The following is a 19,135-nucleotide window of genomic DNA, read 5'->3' on the forward strand; positions in this document are numbered from 1 at the left end:
TTACTCACAGTCCTGGTTTGAAGGGTCTCTACTCACAGTCCTGGTATGAAGGGTCTCTACTCACAGTTCTGGTATGAAGGGTCTCTACTCACAGTCCTGGTATGAAGGGTCTCTTTACTCACAGTCCTGGTTTGAAGGGTCTCTTTACTCACAGTCCTGGTTTGAAGGGTCTCTACTCACAGTCCTGGTATGAAGGGTATCTTTACTCACAGTCCTGGTTTGAAGGGTCTCTTTATTCACAGTTCTGGTTTGAAGGGTCTCTACTCACAGTCCTGGTATGAAGGGTCTCTTTACTCACAGTTCTGGTATGAAGGGTCTCTACTCACAGTACTGGTTTGAAGGGTCTCTTTACTCACAGTTCTGGTATGAAGGGTCTCTACTCACAGTACTGGTATGAAGGGTCTCTACTCACAGTAATGGTTTGAAGGGTCTCTTTACTCACAGTTCTCGTTTGAAGGGTCTCTACTCACAGTACTGGTTTGAAGGGTCTCTTTACTCACAGTTCTGGTATGAAGGTTCTCTACTCACAGTACTGGTATGAAGGGTCTTTACTCACAGTACTGGTATGAAGGGTCTCTACTCACAGTCCTGGTTTTAAGGGTCTCTACTCACAGTCCTGGTATGAAGGGTATCTTTACTCACAGTCCTGGTTTGAAAGGTCTCTACTCACAGTCCTGGTATGAAGGGTCTCTTTACTCACAGTCCTGGTTTGAAGGGTCTCTACTCACAGTCCTGGTTTGAAGGGTCTCTACTCACAGTCCTGGTATGAAGGGTATCTTTACTCACAGTCCTGGTTTGAAGGGTCTCTACTCACAGTCCTGGTATGAAGGGTATCTTTACTCACAGTCCTGGTTTGAAGAGTCTCTACTCACAGTCCTGGTATGAAGGGTCTCTTTACTCACAGTCCTGGTTTAAAGGGTCTCTACTCACAGTCCTGGTATGAAGGGTCTCTTTACTCACAGTCCTGGTTTGAAGGGTCTCTACTCACAGTCCTGGTTTGAAGGGTCTCTACTCACAGTCCTGGTATGAAGGGTCTCTACTCACAGTTCTGGTTTGAAGGGTCTCTACTCACAGTCCTGGTATGAAGGGTCTCTTTACTCACAGTCCTGGTTTGAAGGGTCTCTACTCACAGTCCTGGTTTTAAGGGTCTCTACTCACAGTCCTGGTATGAAGGGTCTCTACTCACAGTCCTGGTTTGAAGGGTCTCTACTCACAGTCCTGGTATAAAGGGTCTCTACTCACAGTACTGATATGAAGGGTCTCTTTACTCATAGTTCTCGTTTGAAGGGTCTCTACTCACAGTACTGGTATGAAGGGTCTCTTTACTCACAGTTCTGGTATGAAGGGTCTCTACTCACAGTACTGGTATGAAGGGTCTCTACTCACAGTACTGGTATGAAGGGTCTCTACTCACAGTCCTGGTTTGAAGGGTCTCTACTCACAGTCCTGGTATGAAGGGTATCTTTACTCACAGTCCTGGTTTGAAGTTTCTCTACTCACAGTCCTGGTATGAAGGGTCTCTTTACTCACAGTCCTGGTTTGAAGGGTCTCTACTCACAGTCCTGGTATGAAGGGTCTGTTTACTCACAGTCCTGGTTTGAAGGGTCTCTACTCACAGTCCTGGTTTGAAGGGTCTCTACTCACAGTCCTGGTATGAAGGGTCTCTACTCACAGTTCTGGTTTGAAGGGTCTCTACTCACAGTCCTGGTATGAAGGGTCTCTTTACTCACAGTCCTGGTTTGAAGGGTCTCTACTCACAGTCCTGGTTTTAAGGGTCTCTACTCACAGTCCTGGTATGAAGGTTCTCTACTCACAGTCCTGGTTTGAAGGGTCTCTACTCACAGTCCTGGTATAAAGGGTCTCTACTCACAGTCCTGGTATGAAGGGTCTCTACTCACAGTCCTGGTATGAAGAGTCTCTACTCACAGTTCTGGTATGAAGGGTCTCTACTCACAGTCCTGGTATGAAGAGTCTCTACTCACAGTCCTGGTTTGAAGGGTCTCTACTCACAGTTCTGGTATGAAGGGTCTCTACTCACAGTACTGGTATGAAGGGTCTCTACTCACAGTACTGGTTTGAAGGGTCTCTCTACTCACAGTCCTGGTTTGAAGGGTCTCTACTCACAGTACTGGTATGAAGGGTCTCTTTACTCACAGTACTGGTATGAAGGGTCTCTCTACTCACAGTCCTCGTTTGAAGGGTCTTTACTCACAGTACTGGTTTGAAGGGTCTCTACTCACAGTACTGGTTTGAAGGGTCTCTACTCACAGTCCTGGTTTGAAGGGTCTCTTTACTCACAGTACTGGTTTGAAGGGTCTCTTTACTCACAGTACTGGTTTGAAGGGTCTCTACTCACAGTACTGGTTTGAAGGGTCTCTTTACTCACAGTACTGGTATGAAGGGTCTCTACTCACAGTACTGGTTTGAAGGGTCTCTTGCTGCGGTCTGACTGGGACTGCTCCACGTTAATGGACTGGTTCATTGCTTCCAGCTGGAAAACAGACAGGAGACAGACAGGAGGCAGGAAGGAGACAGGAAGGAGACAGGAAGGAGACAGACAGGAGGCAGGAAGGAGACAGGAAGGAGACAGACAGGAGGCAGGAAGGAGGCAGGAAGGAGACAGGAAGGAGACAGACAGGAGGCAGGAAGGAGACAGGAAGGAGACAGACAGGAGAAGTGAAGGACACAGACAGGAGACAGGAAGGAGACGGACAGGAGACAGACAGGAGGCAGGACGGAGACAGGAAGGAGACAGGATGGAGATGGGAAGGAGACAGGAAGAAGTCGGACAGGAGACAGGAAGGAGACAGGAAGGAGACAGACAGGAGACAGGAAGGAGACATAAAGGAGACAGGAAGGAGACAGACAGGAGAAGGGAAGGAGAGAGCCAGGAGACAGTAAGACAGACAGGAGGTAGGAAGGAAGGAGACGGGAAGGAGAAGTGAAGGACACAGACAGGAGACAGGAAGGAGACGGACAGGAGACAGACAGGAGGCAGGACGGAGACAGGAAGGAGACAGGAAGGAGACAGACAGGAGACAGGAAGGAGACATACAGGAGACAGGAAGGAGACAGACAGGAGAAGGGAAGGAGAGAGCCAGGAGACAGTAAGGAGACAGACAGGAGACAGACAGGAGATAGGATTATGAGCCAGACAGGAACAGGTGATGAAAGACCCTGTTCAACTGATTATCTTACTGAGTATCTTCCATTTTACATGTTAGTCATTTAGCGGACTCTTTATCCAGAGAGACTTACAGTTCGTGGATTCATCTTAAAGATAGCCACAATTCGGGTCAATTCCATTTTGAAATTCTTGTATTGACTGAATTGAAATGTTATTGACCCCAACCCGGACCGCCCCTCTCCCCAGCTCCCTCACCTTGACCCCGTTGAGTTTGAGATAAAAGCAGTCTATGGGCTGCAGGCCCTCGCTGGTCTTGATGTACTTGGGATCTCCCAGCATGCCGCAGTACACAGTGACCTGGAAGTGGTTCTTTTTCTGACACACGAAGGCGTCGTCTGCGAGGGAGAAGTTGAAGCCTTTGTCAGCGTCTACGCGGTAGGTGGGCATCGGGCTGGAGAGAGAAAGAGGTGGATGGAGAGGGAGTCAAAGTAACGTTTTTCAGTAGGTTCCTATAGGTCACATACACTGAGTGTACAAAACAATAGGAACATCTTTCAATGACATAGACCAGTGTTTCCCAGCCCTGGTCCTCCAGCACCCCCCATCAGACCAACCCTGGTCCTCCAGTACCCCCCAAAAGCCCAACCCTGGTCCTCCAGTACCCCCAAAGCCCAGCCCTGGTCCTCCAGTCCTCCAGTACCCCCATCAGCCCAGCCCTGGTCCTCCAGTCCTCCAGTACCCCCATCAGACCAACCCTGGTCCTCCAGTACCCCCATCAGCCCAGCCCTGGTCCTCCAGTCCTCCAGTACCCCCAACAGCCCAACCCTGGTCCTCAAGTCCTCCAGTACCCCCATCAGCCCAGCCCTGGTCCTCCAGTCCTCCAGTACCCCCATCAGACCAACCCTGGTCCTCCAGTCCTCCAGTACCCCCAACAGCCCAACCCTGGTCCTCCAGTCCTCCAGTACCCCCAAAGCCCAGCCCTGGTCCTCCAGTACCCCCAAAGCCCAGCCCTGGTCCTCCAGTCCTCCAGTACCCCCAAAGTCCAGCCCTGGTCCTCCAGTCCTCCAGTACCCCCATTAGACCAACCCTGGTCCTCCAGTCCTCCAGTACCCCCAACAGCCCAACCCTGGTCCTCCAGTCCTCCAGTACCCCCAAAGCCCAGCCCTGGTCCTCCAGTAACCCCCAGCAGACCAGCCCTGGTCCTCCATTACCCCCAACAGCCCAACCCTGGTCCTCCAGTCCTCCAGTACCCCCATCAGACCAACCCTGGTCCTCCAGTACCCCCAACAGCCCAACCCTGGTCCTCCAGTACCCCCAACAGCCCAACCCTGGTCCTCCAGTCCTCCAGTACCCCCATCAGCCCAACCCTGGTCCTCCAGTACCCCCAACAGACCAACCCTGGTCCTCCAGTACCCCCAACAGCCCAACCCTGGTCCTCCAGTACCCCTCATCAGACCAACCCTGGTCCTCCAGTCCTCCAGTACCCTCAACAGACCAACCCTCGTCCTCCAGTACCCCCAACAGCCCAACCCTGGTCCTCCAGTCCTCCAGTACCCCCATCAGCCCAGCCCTGGTCCTCCAGTCCTCCAGTACCCCCATCAGCCCAACCCTGGTCCTCCAGTACCCCCAAAGCCCAGCCCTGGTCCTCCAGTCCTCCAGTACCCCCATCAGACCAACCCTGGTCCTCCAGTCCTCCAGTACCCCCAAACAGCCCAACCCTGGTCCTCCAGTCCTCCAGTACCCCCCAACAGACCAACCCTGGTCCTCCAGTCCTCCAGTAACCACCAACAGCCCAACCCTGGTCCTCCAGTACCCTCCAACAGACCAACCCTGGTCCTCCAGTTGAATCAGGTGTGCTTCTCCAGGGTAAACATGTGTACTTCTGGGGGTACTGAAGTACCAGGGTTGGGAAACACTGGCATAGACTGACCAGGTGAATCCAGGTGAAAGCTATGATCTCTTATTGAAGTCACCTGTTAAATCCACTTCAAATCAGTGGGGATGAAGGGGCGGAGACAAGTTAAAGAATGATTTTTAAGCCTTGAGACAATTGAGACATGGATTGTGTATGTCTGGCATTCAGAGGGTGAATGGGCAAAACAAAAGATTTAAGTGCCTTTGAACAGTATGATAGTAGGTGCCAGGAGCACCGGTTTGTGGCAAGAACTGCAACGCTGCAGGGTTTTTCACGCTCAACAGTTTCCTGTGTGTATCAAGAATGGTCCACCACGTAAAGGACATCCAGCCAACTTGACACAACTGTGGGAAGCATTGGAGTCCACATGAGCCAACATCCCTGTGGAACTCTTTCCACACCTTGTAGAGCCCCGACGAATTGAGGCTGTTCTTACCTCCGTCACAAGTCATCCAATGTTATGGACAAACAAATCCCAAATAAACACCATGAACAAAAGTGTTAACAGGCTGAAGGGCTCTGGTCAAGCCGACGTCTGCAGTGGCCGAACAGCATTCGTTTACTGTGATGCAGTCAGGGCTTTCAAACTGCTTGCACTTCCGCGCCTCAGAGCTGTTGTCAAGGAAGTTGTCAAGGAAGTGAGTTTGTGTTTATACAGGACCTCCCGCCCCCAACTTACCGTGGGACCAATCATGTCAATGCGGAGCTATACGGAACCCACCAAGAGCACCGCGATGTGGTACGGAGTTCGATTGGGTCCTCCCCCGCAAGGTATCACACCCTCCATACACTGCCTCTGGATCCCCAACAACCATAAATTGGCTTTAATTCCAGTGTCCCCGTTGAACACAAAATGAATGTAATTCCACTCGTAAACACTAGGTGGAGACTGTTGCCACTGTCATGTGAAAGACCCTCCACAGACCCCACCGTGGTTTATGAGGACAAAGCGTATTCCTAATCCTAATACTATAACATATATTTCATCCAGATAATGATGTCGTAAATGTGAGTGTATCAGCTACGATAAGCCACCTGTTGATGACGATATAACAAAATGGTACGCACTACCCACCCATTATCCCTCAACTTCGGACTTCCCAGTTCGACATAGCAAAGTACACAAGTAGGTGATTGCACATTTATCCTCCAACCCCCCACCCCTCCACCCCCCTCCTCTAACCCTCATTCTCCACCCCTCTCCCCTTGTTCTCCACCCCCCTTCCTCCCCTCTCCTCCCCTCCCCTCCCCTCTCCTCTCCTCCACCCCGTCCCCTCATCCTCTCCTCTCCTCTCCCTCTCCTCTCCTCTCCTCTCCTCTCCCTCTCCTCTCCTCTCCTCTCCTCTCCTCTCCTCTCCTCTCCTCTCCTCTCCTCTCCCTCTCCTCTCCTCTCCTCTCCTCTCCTCCACCCCGTCCCCTCATCCTCTCCTCTCCTCTCCTCTCCTCTCCTCTCCTCTCCTCTCCTCTCCTCTCCTCTCCTCTCTCTCCTCTCCTCTCCTCTCCTCTCCTCTCCTCTCCTCTCCCTCTCCTCTCTCCTCTCCTCTCCTCCACCCCCTCCCTCCCTCTCCTCTCCTCTCCTCCACCCCCTCCCTCCCCTCTCCTCTCTTCCAACCCCTCCCTCCCCTCTCCTCCACCCTGTCCCCTCATTCTCTCCTCCCCTCATACTCTTGACCGAAACCCTGCTCTTACTCACTCCCCCGCATCGCTCACCTCCAAGGAATTTGTAGAACCCTACGTTATTTTTTTTTTTGTTCCTTCTCTTTTCTCTCTAGATCATTCTAGCCCTCCCTCCCGGGACCCGAGTACCCATATCTCTTCTCTCTCTTTATCTCTCTCTCTCTCTCTCTCTCTCTCTCTCTCTCTCTCTCTCTCGCTCTCTCTCTCTCTCTCTCTCTCCTCTCTCTCTCTCTCTCTCTCTCTCTCTCTCGCTCTCTCTCTCGCTCTCTCTCTCTCTCTCTCTCTCTCTCTCTCTCTCTCTCTCTCTCTCTCTCTCTCTCTCTCTCTCTCTCTCTCTCTCTCTCTCTCTCTCTCTCTCTTTCTCTGTCTCTCTCTCTCACCCTCTCTCTCTCTCTCTCATCCTCTCTCTCTCACCCTCTCTCTCTCCCTCTCTCTGTCTCTCTCTCTCTCTCTCTCTCTCTCTATCCTCTATGTCCTCTATAGCAGAAACAACACTATCCTCTATAACAGAAACAATACTATCCTCTATGTCCTCTATAGCAGAAACAACACTATCCTCTATAACAGAAACAACACTATCCTCTATAACAGAAACAATACTATCCTCTATAGCAGAAACAACACTATCCTCTATAACAGAAACAACACTATCCTCTATAACAGAAACAACACTATCCTCTATAACAGAAACAATACTATCCTCTATAACAGAAACATCACTATCCTCTATGTCCTATATAGCAGAAACAACACTATCCTCTATAACAGAAACAATACTATCCTCTATAACAGAAACATCACTATCCTCTATAGCAGAAACAACACTATCCTCTATAACAGAAACAATACTATCCTCTATGTCCTCTATAGCAGAAACAACACTATCCTCTATAACAGAAACAACACTATCCTCTATAACAGAAACAACACTATCCTCTATAACAGAAACATCACTATCCTCTATAGCAGAAACAACACTATCCTCTATAACAGAAACAACACTATCCTCTATAACAGAAACATCACTATCCTCTATAGCAGAAACAACACTATCCTCTATAACAGAAACAACACTATCCTCTATAACAGAAACACCACTATCCTCTATAACAGAACCATCACTATCCTCTATAACAGAAACAACACTATCCTCTATAGCAGAAACAACACTATCATCTATAACAGAAACAATACTATCCTCTATAACAGAAACATCACTATCCTCTATAGCAGAAACAACACTATCCTCTATAACAGAAACAACACTATCCTCTATAACAGAAACAACACTATCTTCTATAACAGAAACAATACTATCCTCTATAACAGAAACATCACTATCCTCTATAACAGAAACAATACTATCCTCTATAACAGAAACAACACTATCCTCTATAACAGAAACAACACTATCCTCTATAACAGAAACAATACTATCCTCTATAGCAGAAACAACACTATCCTCTATAACAGAAACAACACTATCCTCTATAACAGAAACAACACTATCCTCTATAACAGAAACAATACTATCCTCTATAACAGAAACATCACTATCCTCTATAACAGAAACATCACTATCCTCTATGTCCTATATAGCAGAAACAACACTATCCTCTATAACAGAAACAATACTATCCTCTATAACAGAAACATCACTATCCTCTATAGCAGAAACAACACTATCCTCTATAACAGAAACAATACTATCCTCTATAGCAGAAACAACACTATCCTCTATAACAGAAACAACACTATCCTCTATAACAGAAACAACACTATCCTCTATAACAGAAACAATACTATCCTCTATAACAGAAACATCACTATCCTCTATGTCCTATATAGCAGAAACAACACTATCCTCTATAACAGAAACAATACTATCCTCTATAACAGAAACATCACTATCCTCTATAGCAGAAACAACACTATCCTCTATAACAGAAACAATACTATCCTCTATGTCCTCTATAGCAGAAACAACACTATCCTCTATAACAGAAACAACACTATCCTCTATAACAGAAACAACACTATCCTCTATAACAGAAACATCACTATCCTCTATAGCAGAAACAACACTATCCTCTATAACAGAAACAACACTATCCTCTATAACAGAAACATCACTATCCTCTATAGCAGAAACAACACTATCCTCTATAACAGAAACAACACTATCCTCTATAACAGAAACATCACTATCCTCTATAACAGAAACATCACTATCCTCTATAACAGAAACAACACTATCCTCTATAGCAGAAACAACACTATCCTCTATAACAGAAACAATACTATCCTCTATAACAGAAACATCACTATCCTCTATAGCAGAAACAACACTATCCTCTATAACAGAAACAACACTATCCTCTATAACAGAAACAACACTATCCTCTATAACAGAAACAATACTATCCTCTATAACAGAAACATCACTATCCTCTATAACAGAAACAATACTATCCTCTATAACAGAAACAACACTATCCTCTATAACAGAAACAACACTATCCTCTATAACAGAAACAATACTATCCTCTATAGCAGAAACAACACTATCCTCTATAACAGAAACAACACTATCCTCTATAACAGAAACAACACTATCCTCTATAACAGAAACAATACTATCCTCTATAACAGAAACATCACTATCCTCTATAACAGAAACATCACTATCCTCTATGTCCTATATAGCAGAAACAACACTATCCTCTATAACAGAAACAATACTATCCTCTATAACAGAAACATCACTATCCTCTATAGCAGAAACAACACTATCCTCTATAACAGAAACAACACTATCCTCTATAACAGAAACAACACTATCCTCTATAACAGAAACAATACTATCCTCTATAACAGAAACATCACTATCCTCTATAACAGAAACAACACTATCCTCTATAACAGAAACAACACTATCCTCTATAACAGAAACATCACTATCCTCTATAGCAGAAACAACACTATCCTCTATAACAGAAACAACACTATCCTCTATAACAGAAACATCACTATCCACTATAGCAGAAACAATACTATCCTCTATAACAGAAACAACACTATCCTCTATAGCAGAAACAACACTATCCTCTATAACAGAAACAATACTATCCTCTATGTCCTCTATAACAGAAACAACACTATCCTCTATAACAGAAACAATACTATCCTCTATGTCCTCTATAGCAGAAACAACACTATCCTCTATAACAGAAACAATACTATCCTCTATGTCCTCTATAGCAGAAACAACACTATCCTCTATAACAGAAACAATACTATCCTCTATGTCCTCTATAGCAGAAACAACACTATCCTCTATAACAGAAACAATACTATCCTCTATGTCCTCTATAGCAGAAACAACACTATCCTCTATAACAGAAACAATACTATCCTCTATGTCCTCTATAGCAGAAACAACACTATCCTCTATAACAGAAACAATACTATCCTATATGTCCTCTATAGCAGAAACAACACTATCCTCTATAACAGAAACAATACTATCCTATATGTCCTCTATAGCAGAAACAACACTATCCTCTATAACAGAAACAACACTATCCTCTACAACAGAAACAACACTATCCTCTATAGCAGAAACAACACTATCCTCTATAACAGAAACAACACTATCCTCTATAACAGAAACAACACTATCCTCTATAACAGAAACAACACTATCCTCTATAACAGAAACAATACTATCCTCTATGTCCTCTATAGCAGAAACAACACTATCCTCTATAACAGAAACAACACTATCCTCTATAACAGAAACATCACTATCCTCTATAGCAGAAACAACACTATCCTCTATAACAGAAACAACACTACCCTCTATAACAGAAACATCACTATCCTCTATAGCAGAAACAACACTATCCTCTATAACAGAAACAACACTATCCTCTATAACAGAAACATCACTATCCTCTATAGCAGAAACAACACTATCCTCTATAACAGAAACAACACTATCCTCTACAACAGAAACAACACTATCCTCTATAACAGAAACATCACTATCCTCTATAGCAGAAACAACACTATCCTCTATAACAGAAACAACACTATCCTCTATAACAGAAACAACACTATCCTCTATAACAGAAACAACACTATCCTCTATAACAGAAACATCACTATCCTCTATAGCAGAAACAACACTATCCTCTATGTCCTCTATAGCAGAAACAACACTATCCTCTATAGCAGAAACAACACTATCCTCTATGTCCTCTATAGCAGAAACAAAACTATCCTCTATAACAGAAACAATACTATCCTCTATGTCCTCTATAGCAGAAACAACACTATCCTCTATAACAGAAACAATACTATCCTCTATGTCCTCTATAGCAGAAACAACACTATCCTCTATAACAGAAACAATACTATCCTCTATGTCCTCTATAGCAGAAACAACACTATCCTCTATATCCTCTATAACAGAAACAACACTATCCTCTATATCCTCTATAACAGAAACAACACTATCCTCTATAGCAGAAACAACACTATCCTCTATGTCCTCTATAGCAGAAACAACACTATCCTCTATAACAGAAACAATACTATCCTCTATGTCCTCTATAGCAGAAACAACACTATCCTCTATAACAGAAACAACACTATCCTCTATAACAGAAACATCACTATCCTCTATAGCAGAAACAACACTATCCTCTATAACAGAAACAACACTATCCTCTATAACAGAAACATCACTATCCTCTATAGCAGAAACAACACTATCCTCTATAACAGAAACAATACTATCCTCTATGTCCTCTATAGCAGAAACAACACTATCCTCTATAACAGAAACAATACTATCCTCTATGTCCTCTATAGCAGAAACTACACTATCCTCTATAACAGAAACAATACTATCCTCTATGTCCTCTATAGCAGAAACAACACTATCCTCTATAACAGAAACAATACTATCCTCTATGTCCTCTATAGCAGAAACAACACTATCCTCTATAACAGAAACAACACTATCCTCTATAACAGAAACATCACTATCCTCTATAACAGAAACATCACTATCCTCTATAGCAGAAACAACACTATCCTCTATAACAGAAACAATACTATCCTCTATGTCCTCTATAGCAGAAACAACACTATCCTCTATAACAGAAACAATACTATCCTCTATGTCCTCTATAGCAGAAACAACACTATCCTCTATAACAGAAACAATACTATCCTCTATGTCCTCTATAGCAGAAACAACACTATCCTCTATAACAGAAACAATACTATCCTCTATGTCCTCTATAGCAGAAACAACACTATCCTCTATAACAGAAACAATTCTATCCTCTATGTCCTCTATAGCAGAAACAACACTATCCTCTATAGCAGAAACAACACTATCCTCTATGTCCTCTATAGCAGAAACAACACTATCCTCTATAGCAGAAACAACACTATCCTCTATGTCCTCTATAGCAGAAACAACACTATCCTCTATAACAGAAACAATACTATCCTCTATGTCCTCTATAGCAGAAACAACACTATCCTCTATAAGAGAAACAATACTATCCTCTATGTCCTCTATAGCAGAAACAACACTATCCTCTATAACAGAAACATCACTATCCTCTATAACAGAAACATCACTATCCTCTATAGCAGAAACAACACTATCCTCTATAACAGAAACAACACTATCCTCTATAACAGAAACAACACTATCCTCTATAACAGAAACAACACTATCCTCTATAACAGAAACATCACTATCCTCTATAGCAGAAACAACACTATCCTCTATGTCCTCTATAGCAGAAACAACACTATCCTCTATAGCAGAAACAACACTATCCTCTATGTCCTCTATAGCAGAAACAACACTATCCTCTATAACAGAAACAATACTATCCTCTATGTCCTCTATAGCAGAAACAACACTATCCTCTATAACAGAAACAATACTATCCTCTATGTCCTCTATAGCAGAAACAACACTATCCTCTATAACAGAAACAATACTATCCTCTATGTCCTCTATAGCAGAAACAACACTATCCTCTATAACAGAAACAACACTATCCTCTATAACAGAAACATCACTATCCTCTATAGCAGAAACAACACTATCCTCTATAACAGAAACAACACTATCCTCTATAACAGAAACATCACTATCCTCTATAGCAGAAACAACACTATCCTCTATAACAGAAACAACACTATCCTCTATAACAGAAACATCACTATCCTCTATAGCAGAAACAACACTATCCTCTATAACAGAAAAACACTATCCTCTATAACAGAAACAACACTATCCTCTATAACAGAAACAATACTATCCTCTATAACAGAAACATCACTATCCTCTATAACAGAAACAACACTATCCTCTATAACAGAAACAACACTATCCTCTATAACAGAAACATCACTATCCTCTATAGCAGAAACAACACTATCCTCTATAACAGAAACAACACTATCCTCTATAACAGAAACATCACTATCCACTATAGCAGAAACAATACTATCCTCTATAACAGAAACAACACTATCCTCTATAGCAGAAACAACACTATCCTCTATAACAGAAACAATACTATCCTCTATGTCCTCTATAACAGAAACAACACTATCCTCTATAACAGAAACAATACTATCCTCTATGTCCTCTATAGCAGAAACAACACTATCCTCTATAACAGAAACAATACTATCCTCTATGTCCTCTATAGCAGAAACAACACTATCCTCTATAACAGAAACAATACTATCCTCTATGTCCTCTATAGCAGAAACAACACTATCCTCTATAACAGAAACAATACTATCCTCTATGTCCTCTATAGCAGAAACAACACTATCCTCTATAACAGAAACAATACTATCCTCTATGTCCTCTATAGCAGAAACAACACTATCCTCTATAACAGAAACAATACTATCCTATATGTCCTCTATAGCAGAAACAACACTATCCTCTATAACAGAAACAATACTATCCTATATGTCCTCTATAGCAGAAACAACACTATCCTCTATAACAGAAACAACACTATCCTCTACAACAGAAACAACACTATCCTCTATAGCAGAAACAACACTATCCTCTATAACAGAAACAACACTATCCTCTATAACAGAAACAATACTATCCTCTATGTCCTCTATAGCAGAAACAACACTATCCTCTATAACAGAAACAATACTATCCTCTATGTCCTCTATAGCAGAAACAACACTATCCTCTATAACAGAAACAACACTATCCTCTATAACAGAAACATCACTATCCTCTATAGCAGAAACAACACTATCCTCTATAACAGAAACAACACTATCCTCTATAACAGAAACATCACTATCCTCTATAGCAGAAACAACACTATCCTCTATAACAGAAACAACACTATCCTCTATAACAGAAACATCACTATCCTCTATAGCAGAAACAACACTATCCTCTATAACAGAAACAACACTATCCTCTACAACAGAAACAACACTATCCTCTATAACAGAAACATCACTATCCTCTATAGCAGAAACAACACTATCCTCTATAACAGAAACAACACTATCCTCTATAACAGAAACAACACTATCCCTCTATAACAGAAACAACACTATCCTCTATAACAGAAACATCACTATCCTCTATAGCAGAAACAACACTATCCTCTATGTCCTCTATAGCAGAAACAACACTATCCTCTATAGCAGAAACAACACTATCCTCTATGTCCTCTATAGCAGAAACAAAACTATCCTCTATAACAGAAACAATACTATCCTCTATGTCCTCTATAGCAGAAACAACACTATCCTCTATAACAGAAACAATACTATCCTCTATGTCCTCTATAGCAGAAACAACACTATCCTCTATAACAGAAACAATACTATCCTCTATGTCCTCTATAGCAGAAACAACACTATCCTCTATATCCTCTATAACAGAAACAACACTATCCTCTATATCCTCTATAACAGAAACAACACTATCCTCTATAGCAGAAACAACACTATCCTCTATGTCCTCTATAGCAGAAACAACACTATCCTCTATAACAGAAACAATACTATCCTCTATGTCCTCTATAGCAGAAACAACACTATCCTCTATAACAGAAACAACACTATCCTCTATAACAGAAACATCACTATCCTCTATAGCAGAAACAACACTATCCTCTATAACAGAAACAACACTATCCTCTATAACAGAAACATCACTATCCTCTATAGCAGAAACAACACTATCCTCTATAACAGAAACAATACTATCCTCTATGTCCTCTATAGCAGAAACAACACTATCCTCTATAACAGAAACAATACTATCCTCTATGTCCTCTATAGCAGAAACTACACTATCCTCTATAACAGAAACAATACTATCCTCTATGTCCTCTATAGCAGAAACAACACTATCCTCTATAACAGAAACAATACTATCCTCTATGTCCTCTATAGCAGAAACAACACTATCCTCTATAACAGAAACAACACTATCCTCTATAACAGAAACATCACTATCCTCTATAACAGAAACATCACTATCCTCTATAGCAGAAACAACACTATCCTCTATAACAGAAACAATACTATCCTCTATGTCCTCTATAGCAGAAACAACACTATCCTCTATAACAGAAACAATACTATCCTCTATGTCCTCTATAGCAGAAACAACACTATCCTCTATAACAGAAACAATACTATCCTCTATGTCCTCTATAGCAGAAACAACACTATCCTCTATAACAGAAACAATACTATCCTCTATGTCCTCTATAGCAGAAACAACACTATCCTCTATAACAGAAACAATTCTATCCTCTATGTCCTCTATAGCAGAAACAACACTATCCTCTATAGCAGAAACAACACTATCCTCTATGTCCTCTATAGCAGAAACAACACTATCCTCTATAGCAGAAACAACACTATCCTCTATGTCCTCTATAGCAGAAACAACACTATCCTCTATAACAGAAACAATACTATCCTCTATGTCCTCTATAGCAGAAACAACACTATCCTCTATAAGAGAAACAATACTATCCTCTATGTCCTCTATAGCAGAAACAACACTATCCTCTATAACAGAAACATCACTATCCTCTATAACAGAAACATCACTATCCTCTATAGCAGAAACAACACTATCCTCTATAACAGAAACAACACTATCCTCTATAACAGAAACAACACTATCCTCTATAACAGAAACAACACTATCCTCTATAACAGAAACATCACTATCCTCTATAGCAGAAACAACACTATCCTCTATGTCCTCTATAGCAGAAACAACACTATCCTCTATAGCAGAAACAACACTATCCTCTATGTCCTCTATAGCAGAAACAACACTATCCTCTATAACAGAAACAATACTATCCTCTATGTCCTCTATAGCAGAAACAACACTATCCTCTATAACAGAAACAATACTATCCTCTATGTCCTCTATAGCAGAAACAACACTATCCTCTATAACAGAAACAATACTATCCTCTATGTCCTCTATAGCAGAAACAACACTATCCTCTATAACAGAAACAACACTATCCTCTATAACAGAAACATCACTATCCTCTATAGCAGAAACAACACTATCCTCTATAACAGAAACAACACTATCCTCTATAACAGAAACATCACTATCCTCTATAGCAGAAACAACACTATCCTCTATAACAGAAACAACACTATCCTCTATAACAGAAACATCATTATCCTCTATAGCAGAAACAACACTATCCTCTATAACAGAAACAACACTATCCTCTATAACAGAAACAACACTATCCTCTATAACAGAAACATCACTATCCTCTATAGCAGAAACAACACTATCCTCTATAACAGAAACAACACTATCCTCTATAACAGAAACAACACTATCCTCTATAACAGAAACAATACTAACCTCTATATCCTCTATAACAGAAACAACACTATCCTCTATAACAGAAACATCACTATCCTCTATAACAGAAACAACACTATCCTCTATATCAGAAACAATCATATCTCTATAATCTCTATAACAGAAACAATACTATCCTCTATGTCCTCTATAACAGAAACATCACTATCCCTATAACAGAAACAACACTATCCTCTATGTCCTCTATAACAGAAACAACACTATCCTCTATAACAGAAACAACACTATCCTCTATAACAGAAACATCACTATCCTCTATAGCAGAAACAACACTATCCTCTATAACAGAAACAACACTATCCTCTATAACAGAAACATCACTATCCTCTATAGCAGAAACAACACTATCCTCTGTAACAGAAACAACACTATCCTCTATAACAGAAACATCATTATCCTCTATAGCAGAAACAACACTATCCTCTATAACAGAAACAACACTATCCTCTATAACAGAAACAACACTATCCTCTATAACAGAAACATCACTATCCTCTATAGCAGAAACAACACTATCCTCTATAACAGAAACAACACTATCCTCTATAACAGAAACAACACTATCCTCTATAACAGAAACAATACTACCCTCTATATCCTCTATAACAGAAACAACACTATCCTCTATAACAGAAACATCACTATCCTCTATAACAGAAACAACACTATCCTCTATATCAGAAACAATAATATCCTCTATAATCTCTATAACAGAAACAATACTATCCTCTATGTCCTCTATAACAGAAACATCACTATCCCCTATAACAGAAACAACGCTATCCTCTATGTCCTCTATAACAGAAACAACACTATCCTCTATAGCAGAAACAACACTACCCTCTATATCCTCTATAACAGAAACATCACTATCCCCTATAACAGACACAACACTATCCTCTATGTCCCCTATAACAGAAACAACACTATCCTCTATAACAGAAACAACACTATCCTCTATAACAGAAACATCACTATCCTCTATAACAGAAACAACACTATCCTCTATGTCCCCTATAACAGAAACAACACTATCCTCTATGTCCTCTATAACATAAACAACACTATCCTCTATAACAGAAACAACACTATCCTCTATAACAGAAACATCACTGTCCTCTATAACAGAAACAACACTATCCTCTATAGCAGAAACAACACTATCCTCTATGTCCTCTATAACAGAAACAACACTATCCTCTATAACAGAAACAACACTATCCTCTATGTCCTCTATAACAGAAACAACACTATCCTCTATAACAGAAACAACACTATCCTCTATGTCCTCTATAACAGAAACAACACTATCCCCTATAACAGAAACAACACTATCCTCTATGTCCTCTATAACAGAAACAACACTATCCTCTATATCCTCTATAACAGAAACAACACTATCCTCTATATCCTCTATAACAGAAACAACACTATCCTCTATAACAGAAACAACACTATCCTCTATGTCCTCTATAACAGAAACAACACTATCCCCTATAACAGAAACAACACTATCCTCTATGTCCTCTATAACAGAAACAACACTATCCTCTATAACAGAAACAACACTATCCTCTATGTCCTCTATAACAGAAACAACACTATCCCCTATAACAGAAACAACACTATCCTCTATATCCTCTATAACAGAAACAACACTATCCTCTATGTCCTCTATAACAGAAACATCACTATCCCCTATAACAGAAACAACACTATCCTCTATGTCCTCTATAACAGAAACAACACTATCCTCTATAACAGAAACAACACTATCCTCTATGTCCTCTATAACAGAAACAACACTATCCCCTATAACAGAAACAACACTATCTCTATATCCTCTATAACAGAAACAACACTATCCTCTATAACAGAAACAACACTAACCTCTATAACAGAAACAACACTATCCTCTATAGCAGAAACAACACTATCCTCTATGTCCTCTATAGCAGAAACAACACTATCCTCTATAACAGAAACAATACTATCCTCTATGTCCTCTATAGCAGAAACAACACTATCCTCTATAACAGAAACAATACTATCCTCTATGACCTCTATAGCAGAAACAACACTATCCTCTATAACAGAAACATCACTATCCTCTATAGCAGAAACAACACTATCCTCTATAACAGAAACAACACTATCCTCTATAACAGAAACAACACTATCCTCTATAACAGAAACAACACTATCCTCTATAACAGAAACATCACTATCTCTATAGCAGAAACAACACTATCCTCTATAACAGAAACAATACTATCCTCTATGTCCTCTATAGCAGAAACAACACTATCCTCTATAACAGAAACAATACTATCCTCTATGTCCTCTATAGCAGAAACTACACTATCCTCTATAACAGAAACAATACTATCCTCTATGTCCTCTATAGCAGAAACAACACTATCCTCTATAACAGAAACAA

At 41.1% G+C, this 19,135-nt stretch overlaps 1 protein-coding gene across 5 annotated transcripts in view; it reads right to left on the reverse strand.

Moving 5' to 3' along the window:
- LOC112256374 (myelin regulatory factor) overlaps positions 1–19,135 on the reverse strand; it is a 148,742-nt gene that overhangs the window by 27,981 nt on the left and 101,626 nt on the right. For all 5 annotated transcript variants that reach the window (XM_042320353.1, XM_042320384.1, XM_042320308.1 and 2 more), the window contains exons 8-9: positions 3,383–3,578; positions 2,415–2,491 (exon numbers count right to left, since the gene is read on the reverse strand). In XM_042320353.1, the coding sequence (XP_042176287.1) occupies positions 2,415–2,491; positions 3,383–3,578 (273 nt within the window). The remainder of the gene's footprint in view (positions 1–2,414; positions 2,492–3,382; positions 3,579–19,135) is intronic.

Source organism: Oncorhynchus tshawytscha, linkage group LG01 (genome assembly GCF_018296145.1).
Source record: "Oncorhynchus tshawytscha isolate Ot180627B linkage group LG01, Otsh_v2.0, whole genome shotgun sequence".
Classification (NCBI taxonomy): Eukaryota; Metazoa; Chordata; class Actinopteri; order Salmoniformes; family Salmonidae; genus Oncorhynchus; species Oncorhynchus tshawytscha.